Below are 23,664 nucleotides of genomic sequence, written 5' to 3' on the forward strand. Positions count from 1 at the left end.
GATTTAACACCATTGGATTTCTTTTTTATGGGGTTATTTGAAGTCAAAGATCTACTTCAACAAACCCATAAGCAAGCGTGCATTGAAGGAAGAAATTCAACGATGCATCAACGAAATCAACCACATTTATGCAAAACGGTAATGGAAAATTTCGACAAAAGAATGCGCATGTGCCAGCAAAGCCGTGGAGACCATTTACCCCAATGTGTTATTCCATACATAACCCTATCCTGTACTTTACAATTCAACAAAAATATAATATTTTTAAGAAAAAAAAACTGTGTTTTTTATTTAATACAAGTTTTGCGTTAACACGTTGTTCTATCATGTAACGCTCTATTTTTACAAACCCTAAACTATCAGCTGCCAAATGATTTTTAATAGGACTGTGTCAATACCTTATGGCACGAATGGTGGCAAATTAAAATCTTGCTTTAATTTTGGGACATCCTTTATAATTTCATTGTAACACTATATTAAAATTCCAAATTGTTTAAAATGAATTTATCATTAATTAATTTGAAATTTTTTTTAATTATTCAATTCTATTCACTAATTCTTATTGATTCTATACCAATGAAAATTCCTTTCTTCTGATATATATATATATATATATATATATATATATATATATATATATATATATATATATATATATATATATATATATATATATATATATATTTCGTTAAAAAAGATTGAAAAATTAAACTTCCGTAACGAATTATTGATCAAACATAAATAAAAATTATTTTTGATTAAATAAAAAATCACAACTGCTAATTTCTCGATACCTAACAAAATTATGTCAACTCTGCTGTCAGATGACACTCCTATAAAGGTTTGCTTAGAATGAAAGATTTCTGGTAAGATAAAAGAATGTATGAAAGTTCGAAGAAAAGGCGAGGGTTGGTTCTAATGAAAGTATTCCGATGGAATCCTGCAATTGGGTTTTCCAAAAGGTTTGAAAAGACTAATCAAAAGCTGTAAAATCATTGTTTTTTTCTTATCAATAGGATGAATAAGCGATAAAAGGATAAAGGCTCGTTTCCAGGAATTATAGATTGTGTTATTTACTAATAATATACATCAACGATATATTTATCGAAACATTTCTCGTTCGATTAAAGTTTATAAAACTATTTTATTACTCTGAAATTGATAAAAAAAATGAATAGAAAAAATATAAGTTTTTTTTTTTTGGAGGGGAGTATAGGTAAGGTAGATGTGACTGGAAAACTAGTAGCAATAGTGAACAAAAGATCCGGAAAGTTATGCATAAGATTAGGAAAATGTAAATGTAAGGTACATAAGAATGGAAACTGGACACAAATAAAAAAATAATAATACTAAGAATCTAAATATTAATGGTAATAAAATGCTTATTAACACATACGAAATTTCTAATTGAGAAGAGGCAATAATTTGTTCAAGATATATTTTTAGTAGAACATTAGATCAATAATTTTAATTTTTCAAAATAAATTAATTATTAATATTTTTTTTGAAATTTTTTAGATTATGAACTTTTGTCTGCTAATTTTTAGGTCATTTGATTATCAAAACACTGAAAATACTTTTCTGCTGATTGGGAATCAATATTCTGTATGTTCCAGATTTTTAAATTATCTTTAGAAAAAATATATTAAAAAAAACTATCAATAAATCGATTTATATAATCCCGAGTCTAGAGGGCCATCAAATGCGAAGAAATATATAGATAAATTTTACATTTCTGCGAGTCCAATCTTATCTAAGTTTCCTATTCTAGATAAGATAGGAAAATTGAACACAATAGAAAAATTACAGTACCAAGAATCTGAAGGGTTATCATTATCTTTTACCGGTGAGAATTATTATTATCTTTAACTGGGTTTCCCCAGTCTCAAGTTACGACTCTGAAATTCTTGGATTGCTTTAAAAAAAAACAATGTATTGATAAGATATTGATTAAAAGTAAAATGTTTTTTTTTTAATTACATCGATAAAAAGCTATTAAATATTAATCGTAATCATGATTCTAATTATAGTAGCGTTCATCATTAACATGGATTATGGATTTCATTTCATAAAAGCGTATTTCCAAAGAGAAAGAATGTGATCTCTATTATTTGTGAGTTTTTGAAATGCAATGGGACTTATTTATAACTCTGTTTTGGAATACTGTTTGAATTTTTCTCTATAAAAAGTATTTATCCTATAATTCCTGAGCGGATCAAGAATAAAACATGTCCTGATATTCTTTAATATAAATTTTAACATGTGATATTCTTGTTAATACTTTTTAGGAAATTAATTATTTTTCACTTTTAAATATATCCTCCTTATTATTACTACCTTTATTTCTGATCTATATTATATCGTTTTTTTAAATCGTAGAGCTGAGAACAGAATAAATTCAATTGAATTAATTTTTTCCCCACATTTACTTGTTAGATAGATGGAAATTTGTTTTCTTGGTTATTAATATTTTTTATTAATTACTGTCTTATATTTATCTACTAATTTGTAATCTTGTATAAAAAAATTTTAAATCGATAAAATATTTTGCATTTTTTTAAAGAAATAAGCAAAATACACATTCTAATGTCTAAAAAATATATCGAATGCATATTTTTAAAAAACACTGTAATTATTTTAATTTAAACATGCAAAGCACATATTTGCGTACATAAAAAATGCCTATTATTATGCCGAAGCAAAAGAAATGTATTAAATGTATGTTTGAAATGTATTATTGAATATTTTAAACTATTTTTTAAAGATTTTAATCAAATGTTAAAATGTTAATGTTTGAAATATATTAAATGTATTACTGAATATTTTAAACAACTTTATAAGATTTTAGTCAAAAATAAATATTTGCAATGTAATAATTGTAAATATTTGCAATATCAACTGTTTTTACTGATATTGCATCAATATGAATTCATATTTAAAATTATACCAGTTTAAATCATTACCTATTTTAATTTTATGTGCATAATAGCCTTTTACCTGGTATGTATTAATATTTTACATTATTTCTTAGCCGCCAGAAGAGCCAATAAAGACCACAAATGTTTTGTCTGCTGTTTTTTGACGCATGGAAATCTGGGAAGACTACAAATGAAGGACGGCAGCATAGAAATAAATGAAATTTTAAAATGCTTTTCACGTTCAGCCTGTCAAAATCTTGCAGGGATACCAAAAATTTTTATTTTTCAAGTAATATACTTTTATTTTATTTAGTAAATCCATTTATATCCTAGATATTTATATTTAAAATAATTAATGAATGTTTTTTTTTCTTCATTGAATTATAATTCCAATTAATTTTATTCTTCACATTACTGAATTTGAATTTGAAATTATTTTCAGTTTGTATTATTCTTATCTCAAGTATTAAAAAAATTATGAAATTGTACTAAATAAACTTATAAGCAATTATTTTTAAAATTTGATAACACAATGCTACAAAATGCTTAGAGATGAATAATTTAGAATTTATTTTTGAAACTCAAATTAAATCTTTAGGTAGATTCCTATAGGAAGACTGCCTATTGCAATGGTTCTCATGACAAGAGAACCATTGCTCAATTTCTTCAGCTTCCTACAGATATGATCTTCAAAACTCAAAACCAGCCTTTATCCCAAAGTGTATATTATATTATATATGGTATTAGAAAAATCTCGGTCGGGTTCATAAATGGCCCATCTCTAGCTCAAAGAGAGTGGAAATGGTGGAGGTGGAAATTTTCTTTTCGCTATATCTTTCTTAATATTGAAGATAGAAAAATAAATCCAATTAGCCAAATCAGCATCTCATTAAGATGAAGAACTTTTGTTCTTAAATCTTTTCGATAATTACAACATCTTAGAAATTAGAGGCTGAAAAGTGGTTTTCAAGCCCTAATTTTGACTCTTTCTAACAATTTATGTTGCCAGATAGTAAGTTAGGTGTAAAAAAACCTATCTTTGCCTTCCAGCTAGACAAGGGTAATTTCTATTTATCACGATGAAGAAAGAAATATAAACAGTTCCATTTCTGTAAAAATTTTATTATTTCCCGTGTTTTTTTAACATTCAGCTATTAATATTGTTTCAATGAAAATTTAAGAAATATTTATTACATATTTAATACAGGAGCTTCTTTTTTTAAAGTATACGAGTTTGTTAATTTGAACAACAATTTAAAAACAACAACTATGTATATATATTGTTTGTTAAATTAAACAACATATTTTAGAACATTTGTTAAATCAATCGACATATAGATAGAAAAGATGTACAATTTTTTAATCGCGCCATTATTAAAAATAGATTCCTCTTCATCCACTGACGTGATAATAGAATCTCAGGTGCAGGATCAAAGTCAAGGCGCCCAAGCGATTTGCGAATATTTCGAATGTATAAGGCCCCTCCTTTGTGAGAGTTATATATCACTGACTTATTTTGCAAAATTTCATTTTTTTAAATTTTAATCCGAATATACTAGATCTGATTATTATTATCATACGAGTTTTGGCCATTCTACATCGATCAATTCAAGGCAAATTACATAACTCTAGTCAAGAAGGTCATTATTTCCTGTAAGGAACGATTCGAAAAAAAAAAGAAAAAAAATGCATCGTATGACAATTTTTAAAAATATCATACGAATAATAATTAAATACGGCCCAGCTGCAGATGAACTTTACAGATGTTGCAACCCAAGACAATATTGATTATATTGATTTATTTATTGAGATCACAGTTTGCTTCCAAATTTTGCTTTCCAAGACCACATGGCAATATTTATTTGAAAATAATTTATTTATCTAAATTTTGCTGAAAATTATATTGGTCAAAGCAATTACCCCCACTTCTGCCGCGACATCTTTCAAAAGACTGAAAATAATAAATTTAAAAAATTTTAAATATGCTATCGAAAAATTTCGAGCTATCATACGAGAACATCATTTCTTAAAATTATTATTCAAGTTTTCTATTTTTTAATTATTATTAGTAGTATCAATAAGACAGAAAAATATCATGTTCTCGCATGACTCACATTTCGCAATCACCAACATTTAAAAAAGAATCGATTTTTGACGAGCTCAATATCAATCGAGTTCTAAAATTTTTTTTCCCGAGGGCTGAATTTTTGACGTGAAAAACCAGTTTAAACAGGTTTTAAAGAATCACATGACTATCAGATTACGCATGCGTCAATATTTAGAAAAGCGAAGTGTTTTTCGCCCCCCCCAACTCAAAATCAACCGAGCTCCAAAATTTTTTTGTCAGCTAGGAAAATTGAAAATTTAAAAAAAAAAAGAATATAATTTTCTATAGTTTACCACGCTGTTCCGTGTTGATTCCCGTTTTCTTTTTAGTGCTTCTTCGGCGGTAACTTCTTACAACCCTACCCTTTAATGGCCAGACAGGAGAATCGGTACATATCGGACATTCGCGCCAAATTATAACTTTTTGTTGGCGATAAGTCGCCAAAATGTGTGCAACCTTTTTATCATTTTCTAATAACCCTACATACGAAAAATTGATGCCTCAAAAGCGATAAATCGCCAATTTTCTGCCCGTGCATCTTGAGGTTTCAAAAGCCCCAAACCAAAACAACATCATGTTCTCACATAATAAAAAATTATTTCAATTGAAGAACAATTTCACTCAACAATTTCATTTTTATCTATCGGATCCGAATTAGACACAGAAATATTATGATGATATAATCAACGAATTTACGATAAAACTTTTTTAAAGGGGTGAGACAAGAATCATATAATCTAAACAGTTTTAGTTTTTTTTCATTTATTAACGTTTAATTTTGTGATTGAAATGTTAATTATTTAAAAATAATTTTATTATTAATAATTTCTCTCTATATATTATTCAGTCCTTATTAGACAAATGTGCAATGTAATAAATATTGAAATGCTTTAAATAATTATTTTGTTGGGCAAGGTTTATTTTAAGGTCTTCGAATTAACTTTGCAACAGACCCTGGATTAAGGCTTGCAGAAACCTGTAAGCAGTACAAGTTCCGACCTCTAACTTCCAAACCAGATATATTTGATTCGCTTTTATTTAATAAACTGTAAAAATTACTTATATTATCTATATTTATTATCCATTTATATTATTTATTATATTTTATATTATTTTGGCTGCTTATACAGCAAATAATTAAATACAAGGAAAGAGTTTATGAAGTTAAAAGATAATATCATGACAAACTGTGATTGAAAAAACTTTTCATTTATAAAAATATTTAAGATTTGGTTTCAGTACTCGCGTATAAAAAATTTAATTCAAATTCAATTTTTTAAAAAATTAAACTGTAAAAAATTTAAACACTATTTTTAACACATTCCATAGATTTTAATAAAAATGACAAATAAAGCAATAAGAAAATTACAACGATTTAAAATATATTAATCTGCAAACGATTTTAAAAACATTATAAAGAATTCTATGAATAATATTCTGGAATTTTAAAAAAAATAATTTTTTTTTATAATAAGTTCGAAATTTTTTTTTCCAACTGAAATTTGAAATTGTCAGAGAGTATGCTTGTAGTTAAATAAGAGGAAATAACAATTAGTATAAAAATGTTGAGCAGTTTATTATAATTGATACTCTTTTGTAACTATCTTCCAACATATTCAATAACCTTCACCAAAACGGACAAATTTGTCGCCAAATGGGCGAAGTTCGTTGTTTCTGCATTCATTCAGAAACCATTAAAATATCTGTAAAACTTTTCCCTAGTATGAGAGTAATTGGTCTGACAAATAATATTACAGATTCGTAATAAAATTCAAATTTGAAAAGATTAGAATTACCATACAAACTTTTTTTAATTTATAAAATGAAAAAAGATGCCAATATTTTATGTTTTGAGCCTCATTTAGTAATTTATAGTTTGATATATTTTAAAACTAGCCGCCTTTGGCGACCAGCCGGTTCGCCAATCTTAATGTTCGTTAAAATTTTAATAATTAAATATTTTATGCAATTTCTACTTTAATAGCTTCTTCATCAAAATATTTTAAAACTTCAAATTTTGATTATCATATAATTCATTCATAATATTATAAAGGCCTTCAGTCATAACGTAATATGTATCTCTCTCATTTTCTGTTAGCACCCGTAGAATTTATGCTTTAAATTAAAGTGGAAAGAATTTATCTTCAATTAATATAATAATATTTTTTACTGAAACAAAGCATTTTTTTATAATCTGATTACTGAAAATAGAGTCACTCAAACTTTTATCTTAACTTTATGGACACTAAAGTATATCTTTTTAAATTTATGTAATATCTCAAGAGTTGGTCAACAAATTTTTCTTAGATTCATTATGAGCAGATCGATTAATTAACAATGTTTAAATTTAAATGCATCAAACACTAAGAAAATAAAACGAATCGTTTAAAATAAACGGTTGAAAACAGGTTTTAAAAAAACTACTGAAAAAACGATGTACTTAAAACTATAAGCATATACAAAAAATATATAACTAACATAAATACAATTTACTTACAAAAGCATGCAACTAACCCAAAAATAATTTAAATCATCCATTGATAACGTTGTCATGGCAACAATCAGAACAGAATGCGCATGCGTGAATTTTCTTCGCCGGTTACGTAATGCAAATACGTGATTTTTTTCTACGCCAGTTGGGGTAACGCTATGCGGATTAGAAATTTTTAATTTCCTTTATTCTGTTTTATTTTAATTCAAAAGTACTTCAGAATGAATCTGAAAGATTGATTCATTAACAATGTTTAATTTTAAATGCATCAAACATTAAGAAAATAAACAGAACCGATTGAAATAATCCGCCGAAAAATTTTAACCCTAGCCTCATTACTGTTGGGAGAAAAAAAAACTGAAGACTTTCTCGTTTGGCGCTGGGGATAATGGAAGATTTTTTTGGCGGCAAAGTTGGCGGTGGTGAAGATGGAAGATTTTTTTGGCGGAAAAGTTAGTTTTTAATTAATAATTAAAATTCTAATTAAAAATTCGAAAAAAGAAACCCCAGGTGCACATTCCCAACCTCCAAGGTATACATGTACCAAATTTGGTAGCTGTATGTCAAACGGTCTGGCCTGTAGAGCGCCAACACACACACACACACACACACACACACACACACACACACACACACACACACACACACACACACACACACACACACATTGAGCTTTATTATAAGTATAGATATAGATATAGATATTTTAGGACACAAAAAAATTGAACGAATATTTGATGCACTTTTGTATAAAAAATAACAATTTTAGTACTTATTAAAAAAAATTTTTAGAGCTTATGGCTTGTTTATTACATATGCTTTTATTTGATAGATTTATTAATTACACATGCTTTTATTTGATAGGTTTATTTATTACGTATGGTTTTATTTGATAGGTTTATTTATTACGTATGCTTTTATTTGATAAATTTATTTATTACATGCTTTTATTTGATAGGTTTATTTATTACATGTACTTTTATTCGATAGGTTTATTTATTACATATGCTTTTATTTGATAATAAAATTAATTTCTTGACTTCATATACTAGGCTTGTCGTGGCAGCTGTCGGGAAGATGGTGTTTCCTGTAGCGTAAACGGAGCATTTTATGACCCAACCGATTCTGGTCCTGTTATAGATGTTCCAGATTCCCTGGATTTCCTTCTTGTATATTCTACCTACGATGGTAATTTTAGTTCGAATTATTTATTCACTTATTATTAATCTGATATTATTAAAAAACAGCCGTCTTTAGCTACAATTAGTTCGTTGGGATTAATAATTGCTAAACATTCAATTAAATATTTAGTATAATTTAATAGCTTCCTCAAGAAAACATTTTTAAACTTCATATTTTGTTTGACATATAGCTCATACTATTTAAGAAGTCATAAATCATTTTGTTCCTTGTGCGATGCATTTCCTTAATTTTCTTTCTATATCGTGATGCATCCCATTGTAGCAGAGGAAAAAGCAGCAAAATTCAAATGTTGGTACACTTTGAAAACTTTTTCTCATTGCTTCATTCTGAAGTTAAACTTTAATAAAAAGTGCAAGATTTCAAATATTTTATTGAAAGCATATCTTATATTGTATGCTTTCACTGTATGGAAAAACAGGATGAATTTTCATATCTTGAATATCAACGGTGAGAAAAAAGCCAAGCTTTAATATAATCACAGTAAAGAAGATTTGAGTTTCATCTCAGAAAGGAAACAAATTATTGCAAAATATGATTAAAATGTTTTTTAAAATATAATAACAAATAGAAAAAAAAATAGTAAAAATTGGTATCACTGGAAAGATAATTTTTAAAATTTAACATGACTTAAAAACTATTTTTTTGTGTTATAATAATATTGAAAAATATGATGAAAAAATGTCAAAATTTCGTTTAATTTTAAATTTATTAAAATCTCAAAAAGTTGTTCCAAGGCGCACATTCCCACATTTCAGAGTGTATGTGTGCCAAATTTCCTAGCTCTCGGTCTGACTGACTGATCTGTAGAGCGCCAACACACACGAACACATTCATCCTTATTATTACTAGAGATATCATGGTATGATGTTAATCATCTATTCTCTACTAATAATAAAATGAATGTGCGAGTGTGGGTGTATTGGCGCTCAACAAGATAGACCAGTTGACCAACAGCTTCCAAATTTGGAAGCTGTTGGAGGTTAGAGGATGAGAATTATGCAATTTAAAGCAATTTTTGACATTTTACGTACAGTTTTAATTAATAAAAAAATTAAGAGGAATTTTGTCGTTTTCCCGTGATAACTTTAAAAGAATATCATCACACAAAAATGGAATTTTACACCATTTCAAATTTACAATCATGTGAATTTTTACTGAATTTCGGTAATTTTTAAAAAAGTTTGTCTAAGTTTTAATAATAACTTACATTTGGCCTAGAAGCTCAAACCGTCTTCATTCTTTCATCAACTATTTGATCACGTGATTTCCTTACATTGTGGAATGGTAAAGAAGAATCTTGTTCAATATCTGCGTAGCTTACGAGACGGATAGAAAAGTCAAGTTTCAACACCGCAAAATTTATAAGGTACATGAACCAACCACACATTTACATTTTTTACTAGCGCCATGGTGTCATGGGAATGATCGCCATTAGAAGGATTCATGTACACATTAAGCGCAGAATTTGTAAGACATTTGTTGTTGTTGTTGTTTATAATGGCACTTGCCATGGACAAACTCGCTGAGGAAATCAGCGATATTAGCCAAGGGAGCGTCTCTTGTTTTAGTAGCGCCATCTAGGGCCAAGAATACGTCTGAGCTACTCACGCATCACATTCGCTTTCACAAGCCCTTTTTACAGGGGGGGGGGAGCACATTCACACATAGAACAGATGAAGAACAACCATGCCCGAACCGGGACACCCAGAACACGGGGAAGACGCGCTACCCCTATGCCAGGACGCCGGCGTAAAACAATTATATCTTTAATATCTACAATATCACGGTGGCATGGATATAAATGTCGTACAGGAGAAGCAGGTACAAGATGGAGGTTATCTCCAAGCAGGGGTGTTTGTGCTCCGGGGAAACCCCGGAATTCCGGGGATTTTGAACTTCGATCCCCGGAAATTCCGGGGATCGTCGTTCAAAAGGAAGTAGGAATAATAATGAATTATTTATTTTGATCTGGGTAATTTTGTTTGCTTTTAAAGTAGAAAACGCAAGGTCAGTGTGTGTGGTGAAAACTTTTCCTTTCTTTCTCCAAAGGCAGTGATAATGCGTGAAAAGGGGGAAAAAACTTCTTTTTTGTTCTTTCCTTATTGCGAGTTATGACTCATTCCCCCGGTTCTCGGACATTCTCTTCTGGATTCTTTTCGGCAAGTAGGCGCGGCAGAAAAAAAAGGGGGAGATTTCGTTCGACCAGATGTGCGATAACGTGACTCTGGGTTCAAAGGTCTTATCTCTACTGGCGTGGCGCCAATAAGTAGAGAAGGGGGATTTTTCGCCGTATTAGCTATTTGTCATTGATCGCTTCGGAACTTTTTTTTCTTCGCTGTGTAAAATTTTCGTTTCATTTATTGATGCACGTGTAAATTTTTCGTTTCGCTTATTGAAATATTTTTTTATTTATGTACGCAAGAGAATTTCATTTAGAAATTTCAGCATATGAAACAGAAATTACCCCTTAAAAATTCATATCTAATTAGTTTTACAGCATTAGATCCAGAGCTAAGAGGTAAAACCAGTACAATATTAGCTTTTGAAAAATTATCATCTTTTATTTCCCATATTTTTAGTGATAATGAAAAGTCAAAAGTAGAAGCTGAAATAAGGTTATACCAGAGTGATATTGATATCAAAAAAGAAATGCTCTACACATCTGATGAAAGTGGAAATCAAGTCAAGTGTACAATTGATAAATATTGGTCTAAAGTTTTTAATTTAAAAGATGATTTCACAAATGATTATAAGTATCCTACATTGGCTAAATTGGTCAAAGCCTGCCTTAGCTGCTTCCATGGCCCATTAGTGGAAAGTGCATTCAACTTAATGGATACACTTGTCACTGACTATAGAACCTCTCTTAAGATTGATTCCCTAGATGCAGTGCAGACTATTAAATATGATTTAATGGCTTCTAAAGAAACCTCATGTGAAAAATATGGCTCAAAAAATCCAATGACTGATCCAATTCACAAAGATCTCTTACTGAATATGAACAGAAGTTGGAAAACATATCAAGAGGACTTAAAAACATGTATTTCAGATGAGTCACCTATAAAAGTCTCTGAAAAACCTTCTACATTAGCAGAAAAGCAAACTGCTTCTACCTCTGCATGTGCAGTTCTCGAGGAAATTTCTTCAACTGTAAATGAGGAAAATAAAAGTCAACCTTCCTGCAATTATGAAGTTCACCACAAAAGAAAGACAAGCCCACAAACATCAGAAAATAAAAAAAAAGCAGCAGAAATTAGATAATTTTTTTTAAAAGAATTAATTCAGGTAATTTAAAAGATTTGAATAAAATGTAGTAGTTTATATGTTTGAAAATTTATGGTTATTAATTTTGCAAAAAAAGTAATTCATTGAACTTTTATAATTAGGTCATTCAATACTTCATAATTGTAATTTTTCATTTCTCCCCCCCCCCCCTTCTCGAAACTCCAAAATGCCGGTAGTAAGTCCGTAAAAGTTTCCGGGGATTTTTTGGGGTCCCACAAACACCCCTGTCCAAGTTATTGTGTTTTTTTAAGCCATTAAGTCCCAAATATGTTAATCCTTTCTTTAAATTTCATATTATATTAGTTAATTTGGCAAATTTTGATCGGTTTGGCTAGAATTTTTCCGCCTTGGCGAGAATCTGGTACCCGATTCTCTTGGTTCTCCGTATGATGTTACTTCCAAATTATTTAAATGAAATTAAAGATAACCAATACCCCCTACAAACCATTTGGTTGCCAAAAGTGACTAGTTGTTTTATAAATTTTCATTTATAAGAGTTTTTTTTTTCTTTTCTAATGGGTACCTCTTACTGACTGAATTATTATTTTTTTCTTTTTATATAATTTTTTTTGTGTTGAATTATTTTCATAGTTGATTATTCGTTTTCAGGCACAGTTGCATATAGAACTAATGAAGAGAAAAAACACGGATCCTTCTTTATAGACGAATTATGTCGTAGTATTGAACAGTTTAGTGGCGATTTAGATTTGCTACAGATTCTGACAATAGCACATTTTCGTGTAGCTCGCCTTTTTGTCACCAAAATTGACAAGAAAAAGCAGATGCCATGTTTTACTTCAAGCCTAACAACTAAAGTGAAATTTAATAAAAACATGTGAGTACTGTAATTTTATTTCGTTCAGCCATATATTAAAATAAGATTTAAGTTGCAAGGGAAATATATTAATTCTATTTTTCATGAAGGGAATAAAATTCTGTAGTTAAGAAACCACTCTCTTGTCATTAAATATCAATACAAATCAAATCAATTTGTGGCAAAACAATCAATTATATCATATATGCACAAATTTATTACTATTTTCATGAAATTCACTGCAGAATATTGGATATTCCAAAATTCTGATATGATTCAAAGTCTTTTATGTGCAGTAATTTATAATAATTATTTGTTTTGAGTCTCAAGTTATAAAGAAAGTAACTAATTTGTTTTTGAACAAAAACATACGAATTTCCAAGTGTTTTCAGTTATCACTGTTAAGCGGCAGCATAACTGAGAAATTATTATATTTCTTGAAGAAGTGAGATTATTATAATATACTTAGTTCGTGTTTTTTACTTAAAATTTCTATTAAATATATTGCATATTGCGATTAAAATTGCAACACCTATGCCTTCAGGCTAAAGCAGAGAGCACTGTGTGACACTGCTGGTAAGATATGGGCTTCACTGCTTGAGGATACACAGTTGATCCCAGATTTTCTTAGAAGTGTAACTGCAGCACCTTTCCGCCTTACAGGCCATGACTGTTTGTCTGCATTCTTGTATAGGCTTGAGTTTTGTGACTGTCCCCATGTCCTCTGTGCAGACAAAATCGAATTCTTGTCGCCCAATACATGCAATGATATTTTACTGACTAATTCAATAGAAAAAGTATTCAACATGTAAATTCAAAATTAAAAATATATTAATTACACATGAAATAAGTGGTGGAAAAACCAAATACTATGTAAATTACCAAATGCATTTTTCAAAATTATCTGGTGAAACAACATAAAACAAGGAGCTGCACACAATGGAACATTACATGTTGAACATGACACTTTTGTCCGTTTCTGTTTAGTTTTGGTAATACAATGTTTGCAAGATATTTTAAAGCGGTGGTAAGATATTTACCACCGCCTTAAAGGGGTAAAATAACAGCATAGATCAGAAAGCATTCTGAAAACTCCTATAATATAAAGAGGAAATCACTCGAATGATTGGCTTCATCACTCTCAGGTTTTTATAGTCACAATGATAGGACACAGAAGATTCTGAAATGATTCATGAATTTCGGATGTTAATTGGGATATCGCCTTAATTTCTATACTTTCGAGAACCATCCAAACCACCATTTGTCCAGACCAAAAGTCGTTGACTTGGTTGGCATCCATTAAAATATCTGTAAAATTTTCTCCCTTATTGTAATCACAACTGGGGAGGGTAGCAATGTCACATTTTTTTATGAATATATTGATGATGTAAGCATTTAAACCATTAGTTAATATTTTTTTGTTTTTTAATATATGCCATTTTCTAATATGTAATAATTTTTTTACAGTCCAATGTTTGAATCGCCTGACACAAAATACTTTGATATCAGAAGAATGGGAACTGGGTAATTATTCAAATTCTTTTAGATGTAAATATATTTTTGTCTAGATCATTTAATATGAAGCCTGAGGTAGTTTTAATACAGAACAAAACAATCAGATTTAAAAATCAGGGATGAGAATTCTTGCACACTCACAGATTAAAGTATTTTTCTCCTTACGTCCCTCACATGAGAGTTTTGGGCTTCTTAGTATAATAAAGAAAAACAATATACATTTAAGACGCCCTTTTAATTGATTAAAATCAAAATTTACTAGAATTTTAGTAATAAAATAACATATTAAATTTTAATTTTTTGATGTTATTGCATTTTTGAGTGCATGAGGAAATGCAAGATAACAGATAAGCGTGAATTAAAGGTTAAGTGTGTGTTAAGGACTTCAATCTAAAAAAAAATTCCAGAAATGAATTAAAAATGTTGAAATAGATTCTATTCACCTAACGTCCTGATTATACAACCGATTTTCATCGGGTAATTCATTAACAGCAAATTACTAATTTGTTTAGTTTAATTATATTAATGATCCGTTTGGGAGTAATGCGTGGGATACCAATAGGAGACTTCTAATTTTGAACCCTTATTAGATGACGAGGACGGCATCTAATAAGGTTCATGAGCTGGCACTTCTTTTTCCAAACATTCACAACACACAAGAGATGGAAGTTATTGCAGTATTTTAATTTGAAAGCATAATTATACATACAGAATATAAATGAAAGTGAAACATGTATTTACTTGAATAGCTTTTGTAGTATATCATGTTATTGATTAGTTTTAGATGCGTATCTTTTATTTTAAAGCATTTTTATCTATTAATTTTGTTTTACTTTCTTTAAGATTGGGTTTGAAGAGCACAGAAAAGCCAATTGCGGACATGAAAACATATAAAATTGGAGGAGGTTGGAATATCAAATTCCTTCTTTTGTTCAACACGGTATTACTATTTTTATCTTTTAGATTCTGATTTTGTGCTTCAACGTGCTTTATATCAATTATTTTTATCTTTCCATAATTTACTGCTTTTTAGTTCAAAATCACACTGCAATATATTTTCCCAACTACCCTTGGTGACCATTATGGCTGCCAGGATTAAGAGTTGCTAAAAATTTCGATTAAATAATTTATGTATCTTGATCTTAATGGTTTTCCTAATTTTCAACCTGTGTCTTTATACAGCCAGTTGTATTACAGGAAAGAGCAGCTGTATTTAAAAATGGCCGAACTTACAAAAGTTTTTACCATTGCTTGATTTTGAAGTTAAACCTTAATTGTGAGTACAAAAAGTTTTAAAAAATTTATTAAAAGAGTGCCTTATACTCAAATCTATTCGACAGAAAGCATACACTGAATCTTCATTTCTTGATTATCGAAAATGGAAAAAAATCAGGATTAAATATTAATAGCAATGTCTGAGTTGTCTTAATTGTATGAATGCCATTTTAAAGCAACACTACGACCTTCGTCTATTTTGGGGCGGGCCTCGTAATTTTGAACCACGGTCAGATGACGAAGACGACACCTGAGCTGGCACCCCCTCTCCAAACTTCCACACCACCAAAGGAAGGGCATTTGGAATGGATTTAACGTGTGCCAGTCCCGCTTTCAGTGGGATCGGGTCTCGAACCTGAAACTATCCGGTTCTGAAGCCGAGGCCTCACCACCAGACCACTGTGGCCCGTTTGGGCTACCTTAAAGTCTGGGCTATTCCAACTCCTTTCCAACAGCGAAAAGGAATTGTCTTGAAAGCAGTTTTTACATACAGCGGTAACACAGCATGGAGATGAATTCTGATGTATTGTAAATTTTTCATTTTCTGGGAAAAGATCATATATAAAAGGCAGCAATTTAAATGTCTTAGGTAAGTGTATTTTCGGGCATTTATATTCCCATTAGTCACACTATTTCTGCCTATGGATTTTGCTGTTACTCCGCTCCAGATCATAACACTAATTGAGTGCTTAACAGCATGTATAATATAATCAAGATTGAAATATTTTATTCTTCATACATATCTTACTTATTTCGCCATACAGAGGTTTTCGCCAAATTACGTTCACAAAATCGACAGATAATTTGTTGACAGCACTCTTTTATTCGATGCCAGATCACGTTTTTAATCAAATTTTCCTCACTCACGACATTCAGAATAGTTTGTAGCTTCTCAGAAAGTTGGTCACTCTCCTTTGAAGTGAAACCATTTTAAAATCTATTAAATCACTCCTTAATTTTTGTTGCCTCCATAAATTATCCCCAAACATCTGTTGAATATTCTTCCGTTTTGAGAATTACCAAGCTTTTGACAGAATGTGATTAAATTTTTTTGAAAATTTTGAGAGAAATGTTTAAAAATCTCCCAAACAAATATGAGAGCAATTCCCTCGGCGGACATATCACGCAGCGAGAGAGCGAAAAAAAAATTCAAACATGCGCATTAAGATGTCTCTCCTCCCACAGTGCTCGATGGCATTATCCTAGTATCAATAAGAATGCCGCGGTGGCCTGATGGTAACATCTCGACTTATCTATCTCCTAGATCTCTCCTGGAGGGTTCAGATTCGAGACCCGATTCCCCCGTCTCGAATTCCACCCAAGAACCGTCTTGTAAGCGGGTCTGGTGCACGCCAAACGTCCTCCCGCTGGTGTGGTGTGGAAGTTTGGAGAGTGTAGTGCCACCTCAGATTCGTCCTCTTCATCTAACCCCGGTTCAAATTTACAAAGTTCGTCCCAAAATAGCCATAGTGTTGCTTTAAAACGGGACGTAATTATAACTAAATTAAACTATACCTAGTATCACCACAGCGCTCGATAAAATTCAAGGTAATGCAGTCCTCGGACAGCAATGTACTTTGTAAATAGTATAATGTTTCAATTTTTAACTAAAAATAAAGTAAATCGAAAATCATATAATACTTCTCAATACGCAAGCACATTTGAAAATTAAACACCATGAAAGTATTTGTTTTTTAATTAGACAACATTTATCGCCAAAATCGTCATCTTTGTTATCGAAATGTAATAAAGTGAAATGCTCACACATGTCCCTGTCTATGTTTATTTATAAAACTGAAGTAAATATTTTTAGAAATATTTTGCGTGCATATGGATTCATAGTTGTTATTCATATTTAACAGAAATATCCCAAATAAACATAAAATCCAAACAATCTTATTCGATATTTTTGTCTTGACGATTATGTCAATTTCTAAAAGTTATTATATAAGATTTTTTTTTAAATTAAAAGTTGCCTAGTCGTATAAATAATAATTTAGATATTCACTTAAGAGTATATGTACCATTATTCGACAATTTATATAATATTTAGGTGAAATCAAAAATACCATTTCTGAACAGTTCTTTTTATGAAAAAAAGAGAAATTTATTGATGTGCTGAATTTGACTGTGTCTTAGGTTATCTTGAAATTTAATGGTGATAATTTTAGGGAAAAAACTTAATGAAATTTCAACTTTACCAACTAAATAGATTTAGTGCGATTAAAAACTAGGGACACTAATTCATCAAATAACTATTAATATCTGGAAGGCAGTGTTCCGCTCAGCAATCATTATTCTCTGTCTTAAAAAAACAAAATTGTGGGTTTTTTTTTCAGGGAAAATATTTAAATAGGAATCACATACTGATTATATATGAATATTTTTCCATGTAACCTATATATTGTTACGAAATTTCCGGGGGTTCGTTTGGATAGTGGGAGTGGTATGGTGTGGAGCACGCTCAATCACCAGGCGGCAGTAGAAAATACAACAACGACGTTTATTTACACGAAGACACACGGGACAGCACAAAGACGACAACTATATACAGCACAGAGGACGATTATCTTCAGCCGAGACGTGCAGCATACAACAATATACACAGCAGCATACAACAGTATACACAGCAGCTCTACTCCGTCGCTGCTCCGCTAGTCCCTGGAAGAGGAGTTCTTCTTCGTCGCTTCCGACTAGTCTTCGACTCCACTGGTCTACGACTCAATTCACCGTCGGTTCACAACTACGACGACTCCACTAGTTCACGACCACTCTTCTCTGTTGCTTCCGACTACTCAATTCACCACTCGACTCACCACTGCTCAGCAGCTGCGGGTGCTTCCTTTTATAGGTCTTAGGAGGCGGGGCTAGAAGCCTCTCAACCAACGAGGAAAGTTCGAGGCATATCTCCGTTCCTACTGGACGGATCGGGAAAATTCTCGATGTTTCGGGTATAATCTATTTTGGCGCCAAATTCGCCAAATTCGTCGCCAAGTTTGTCGCGAAGCTCTGGAACCTCCTATGGAACCAACTATGCTGGGAAGCCGCATTACAGATTCGTAACAATATGAATTGTCATTGAAATAAAAAAAAAATCATGAATGCACTTAGTTTAATCTACTATTCGAAACAATCTACTATATTACAGCGTTCATTTTGCGCTTTATCTATCATTACCTATATTTTTAAATTTATACTCAGTTTTACCATGGTGAAATCGGGTTCGAGATAGTGTTATACGACATTGTCAGAATGAGAGCAGATAGAAACAAGCTCTAATAATTAGTTAAAAAGAAAGGGGTGTTTTTTGTGTGTAAAATTACGTTTTTCAGGAAAGATATCTATAAAAATAAACTTAAAAAGCAAATCCTTATCTAAATATAAAATGTGATCCAAATCGTGAGAGCCGTTGCCGAGATACACTAAATAAATAAATTTATATATATATAAACAAGAATTGCACGTTTGAAATTATAAGATACATCTTCGTGTCTATTATAATCGGAATTAGAGGGCAATATATATATATATATATATATATATATATATATATATATATATATATATTAAAATACAGGGTGGTTATAATTAAAGTTACACTTTCAAATGGTCATAAAAGAAAAATTACTAGACCAAATATTATCAAATTTGGTAACAGTTTAAAGGAGGCCATGGAAATTTCGTTTCCACCAAATAATAATAATAATAATAACAAAATTCAAAAACTCACCACCAGGGGGAGGAATGGTGCTGTATGCAATATTGTTAAGCAAAATAGGACATGAAGACATCGGTTTAAAATGTGTTTAATCATTTCTGAAACGTGTTACAAAGCATGTTCAGTGTGGCGTCCACCATTTTCTGAAAGCAAGTTAAATCGCATTACTGCATTCTCAACATAAGCTTTTAGCATATCATGAGGAATGTTACTCACATGTCGGTGCATCGCATCTTTCAATTCCGCCAAATTGTTTAGTTTATCACCACAATCAGTGATTTTGAGATAACACACATTGAGCATGTTTTGTAACACGTTTCAGAAACTACTAAACACATTTTACACCGGTATCTTCATGTCCTATTTTGCTTAACAATATTGCATACAGCGCCATTCTCCTTCTGGTGCTAAATTTTAGAACTTTTTTTTTTTTTTTTTTTTGCAGAAAATAAATTCTTTTGAATACTTTTAATTATTTCCAAGTTTGATAACATTTGGTCCAATAGTTTTCCTTTTATGACCATTTGAAAGTGGAACTTTAGTTATAACTACCCTGTATATTGGGAATGTAGTTTCTATTTCTGGCTTCTTTTTAAGATTTTCATGTTCTTAGATCTCTGATAACTATAACAAAAAAAAGCAATTTAAGATATTTTAAAACTGCCCACCACCCATCTTTAAAAATAGTAAATAATTATTATGAGCTTCATATGAAACTTTCGTTTACTGTTTTGATTATTTGGTATAGATTGAAAGATATATTAAGGTGAATTTTAAAATACTTCAAATGACTGATTTTCTTTTTATTAGTTCAACACTAATATATTAAGATCAAATTAGTTCTTTAATTCATTGCTCTTCGTCCAAAATTGGCTTTTATATTTTTTTAGCCAATTTCCACAAAAATTAATTATTGTGAAATGCTCTTATATTAAACAAAAAATAATTCTGTTCGAGTAAACAATTTATAAATTCTTTTTAGGAAAACAACTTTCCAAATTGCTTGGTTGATAAACTGTGTACTGTATACGGAAGTGCAAGAGGCTACGAAAGAGAACAATTCCCAAATTGGACGGAAGGAGAATTAATGAATCTCTTGGAGCAAGGTAACGAAAAGCTTTCGGTTAAAGTAATATGTTTTCTTTACATAAAACATTTTAGACTTCTTGTATCAATTTTTTTTAAATTTATTTAATTAGTATTTTTTTATGTTGGTTCTATTTTCTTGGTGCATTTTATAGTTAGTTTCACGTTTATATTTGTGATAGCATTCTTATTTGTTTAAAAGTTGATAAAATAAAACAAAAATAAAAGTTTTTAAAGATTTAAACGAATGGTAACTTTTTCATTTATAGTTTTTTTAAATAATTATAAATTAGACGTTTTTGAATATTTCGTAAAAAGAAATTTTTTATTAGAAAATTTAAATAAATCTTAGAAAGTACAATCAACAATGTATTATTGAATTCGTTACATTTTTTAATAAATAAAATAGTATGTTCAGTAAAAATTAAGGCGACACAGTGCTAAATTTTAATGTCCGAAATTAATTAATTAATTTTAATGTTTGAAATTAATTAATTGTATTTTATGTATAATATTACTCTATAACTGTTCTCCTAAAAATGTTGAATTATTTCTTAAATTTTGTAAAATTTAAATTTTTTAAATTCTTAAATTTTTTTAAAAAAGCTGATTTTTTAATAAATTTTTTTTCTAGATATCTACTAATATTCTGCATAAAACCTTTTATGGATTTCCTCCTGCTAATGATATTTAAGTGTTTATCATTTTTTATTGGGAAATACTTAAAAAATTCTAAAAAATATAATAATATTGATTTTTAATTTTTAAAAATAAATATAACACTATTTAAAGCTAACTTCATATCATTTTATAAAGCAATAGATTTTAGAATATTCACAAAAATTTCACATCACTACTTTATTTTTTGAAAATAGGTTTTCGAAAAATAGTATATAGGTAAAAATTCAACATGGAGAAAAATGAATTCGAAATTTTCTTTCATCAATACTATGATATAAAATTCATACCATTTGGCTGTGATTTTTCCAAACTGTTAAATAGTCTTTATATATAAAACGTTTGCGTGAACTCAAAATCAGGCCTCACCCGGGAACATCAACATGCGGTTTGATAAGATTTCAAGCAAACGCTATTCTTGCATCGGTTTGAAAATTTTTTGAACAGAAAAATTAACGGTCAAAAAACGGACAAATTTTTTTACGATGATAAAATGCCGTATCGTTTTCGTGCTGACGAAATCGTCGAAAAAGAGAAGACAAGTCGAATGAAAATGTTCAAGAATCGTTCATAAGAAGATCCAGTCGTTATGAACGAGATAGGGTTAAACCTTTAAGTATAGGAAGCGAAATTTCCGAACTACAGGAGTATAGTTGTGGGACTATGTCAGGACTCTGTTTTTTTTCCAGACACGTTACTGAGAAAAAGAAGTAAATTCAAGTGGAAAATATACGAAATGTTGTCATGATAAAAAATTATTTTGGAACATCTGTTGAATCCACCGGAAATATTGAAAGACTTGCTGATCAGTGATTCAATCGAAGGAAGAAACTATCGGAAGCATATAAGAGAATATAATTCTGCTTTAGCTTTTGCTTCCATGGGAGCTCAAATTAAATGCATTTTTAACATTCAAGATTCAGAAAGATATTATTTTGCGTTTGTTACTTTTAAGAAAATTGGGAGTTGTAAATTATCAGAATTTAAAAACCGTTGATGGAATTGTGTGCAATACTTTTCAGCAAACATGTCAAATGCAAAAAAAATGTGCTTTTTTCACAAATTTCAAATGTAGGAACTATACCATAGAAACAGAATTTTTTTAAAAAAAATCACTATTTACAAAAAATTTAGGGAAAGAGTGACTTGAAGCGTGAACAGTCAATGACAGAAAGCAGAAAAAGGCATGTTAGGGAAGAGAATATGTCCTGAAATATGCTGACAATTTGAAATTGAAACCTGGAATCATGATATATTTCCGACTTTTTATTCGAATAAATGGAATCTGAATATATCTGTTGCTAGACTAAAGTGGTTTAGTAGATGGCGAGTGAGCGAAGCGATCAGAGAGGAACTGCATTAGAAGTTCCTGGGGGTTGGCGAGCATAAGCAAGCACGGGGCGGAGCCCTCTAGTTTATTATAAATTGTTTAAAATAAAAAAAATGCACAAAAATTTATTGAAATAAAATGTTATTGCTGTTTAATAATATATAAAGAAAAACTTACGAATGATCAATATTTCAAAAATCTTAATCATAGCAACTTTAAAAAAATTAATACATATCAAGAGTTAATTAAATGCATGTTTCTGTTACAAAAATTAAAATATAAATAAAAATAGGAATATTATTTTCATTGTTTTAGAAGTCTTAATGTGTCGAAAATTGTAAACGAACAAAAACTAAAAACCTCTAATTTAAAACTTTCATTCTAATAAGGAAAATAGTATATAGACAAAAAGAAGTGACTTATTTCATTTCAGTTTAACTATATGAGCTTGAGAGTGGTAGAAAAATATAATAATTTATTTTTTCGAGTTATTTTTTAGCATATGATCTGAAAAGTAGGCAAGGCAACATTGCTTTCTTTCATGTCATGTATCAAATATTTTTCAATAACTTAATAAAAAAATACAAATAAAGCTATAAAATTTTACAGATGCATTTAGAAGGATTCAATTTATCATATGAGCACAAAATGTTGATCGATTTTTTTTAATGATTTTTAGGTAATATATCACCTTAAAAAATATAAATTTTTCATATATGTATGAAAAGCGAAATTGAATGAAAGAATATAAAAACATATTCATCATTCTAATTGGTACGTGAAAGAAATATACCAAAGCAAATTAAAAAAATCTTTTTAATAAATTTGGTTTGAAATTTAGATCGTCATTAGATGGAGAAGATGCATACATCATGTATTTGACAAATTTTCATTCATTAAATCTATCAAATTTATCAATTTTAACTTTTTTATTTTATTTTTACTTTATTGTACTTATCAATCTAATACAGCAAACTTATTAGCCGTTAGTTAATCTTTTATGTTTATAGTTCACCACTGTGTTAAATATACAATTTAAGTTCCTATATATATATATATATATATATATATATATATATATGAAGATTCTTTATTTTATTATTTAAATTTTTTTAAAAAGCAGACAACATCTTTTGTTTAAAAGCTGACTTTCATATAAATATAACGTACTATAATAGAAGTAATTTCTTTTATTCTCAATAATAGGTCTCTAAATTTTCAACAGAGTATGACTTAAATGAAGA

At 29.7% G+C, this 23,664-nt stretch overlaps 1 protein-coding gene across 1 annotated transcript in view; it reads left to right on the forward strand.

The window, feature by feature from the left end:
• Positions 1-23,664, forward strand: part of LOC129981693 (uncharacterized) — a 47,732-nt gene that overhangs the window by 11,539 nt on the left and 12,529 nt on the right. The window contains exons 5-10 of the mRNA XM_056092631.1: positions 3,032-3,207; positions 8,569-8,704; positions 12,614-12,839; positions 14,286-14,342; positions 15,177-15,273; positions 20,309-20,432. Coding sequence (XP_055948606.1) covers positions 3,032-3,207; positions 8,569-8,704; positions 12,614-12,839; positions 14,286-14,342; positions 15,177-15,273; positions 20,309-20,432 — 816 coding nt within the window. The remainder of the gene's footprint in view (positions 1-3,031; positions 3,208-8,568; positions 8,705-12,613; positions 12,840-14,285; positions 14,343-15,176; positions 15,274-20,308; positions 20,433-23,664) is intronic.

The sequence above is a fragment of the Argiope bruennichi genome, chromosome 8 (genome assembly GCF_947563725.1).
Source record: "Argiope bruennichi chromosome 8, qqArgBrue1.1, whole genome shotgun sequence".
Taxonomy (NCBI): Eukaryota; Metazoa; Arthropoda; class Arachnida; order Araneae; family Araneidae; genus Argiope; species Argiope bruennichi.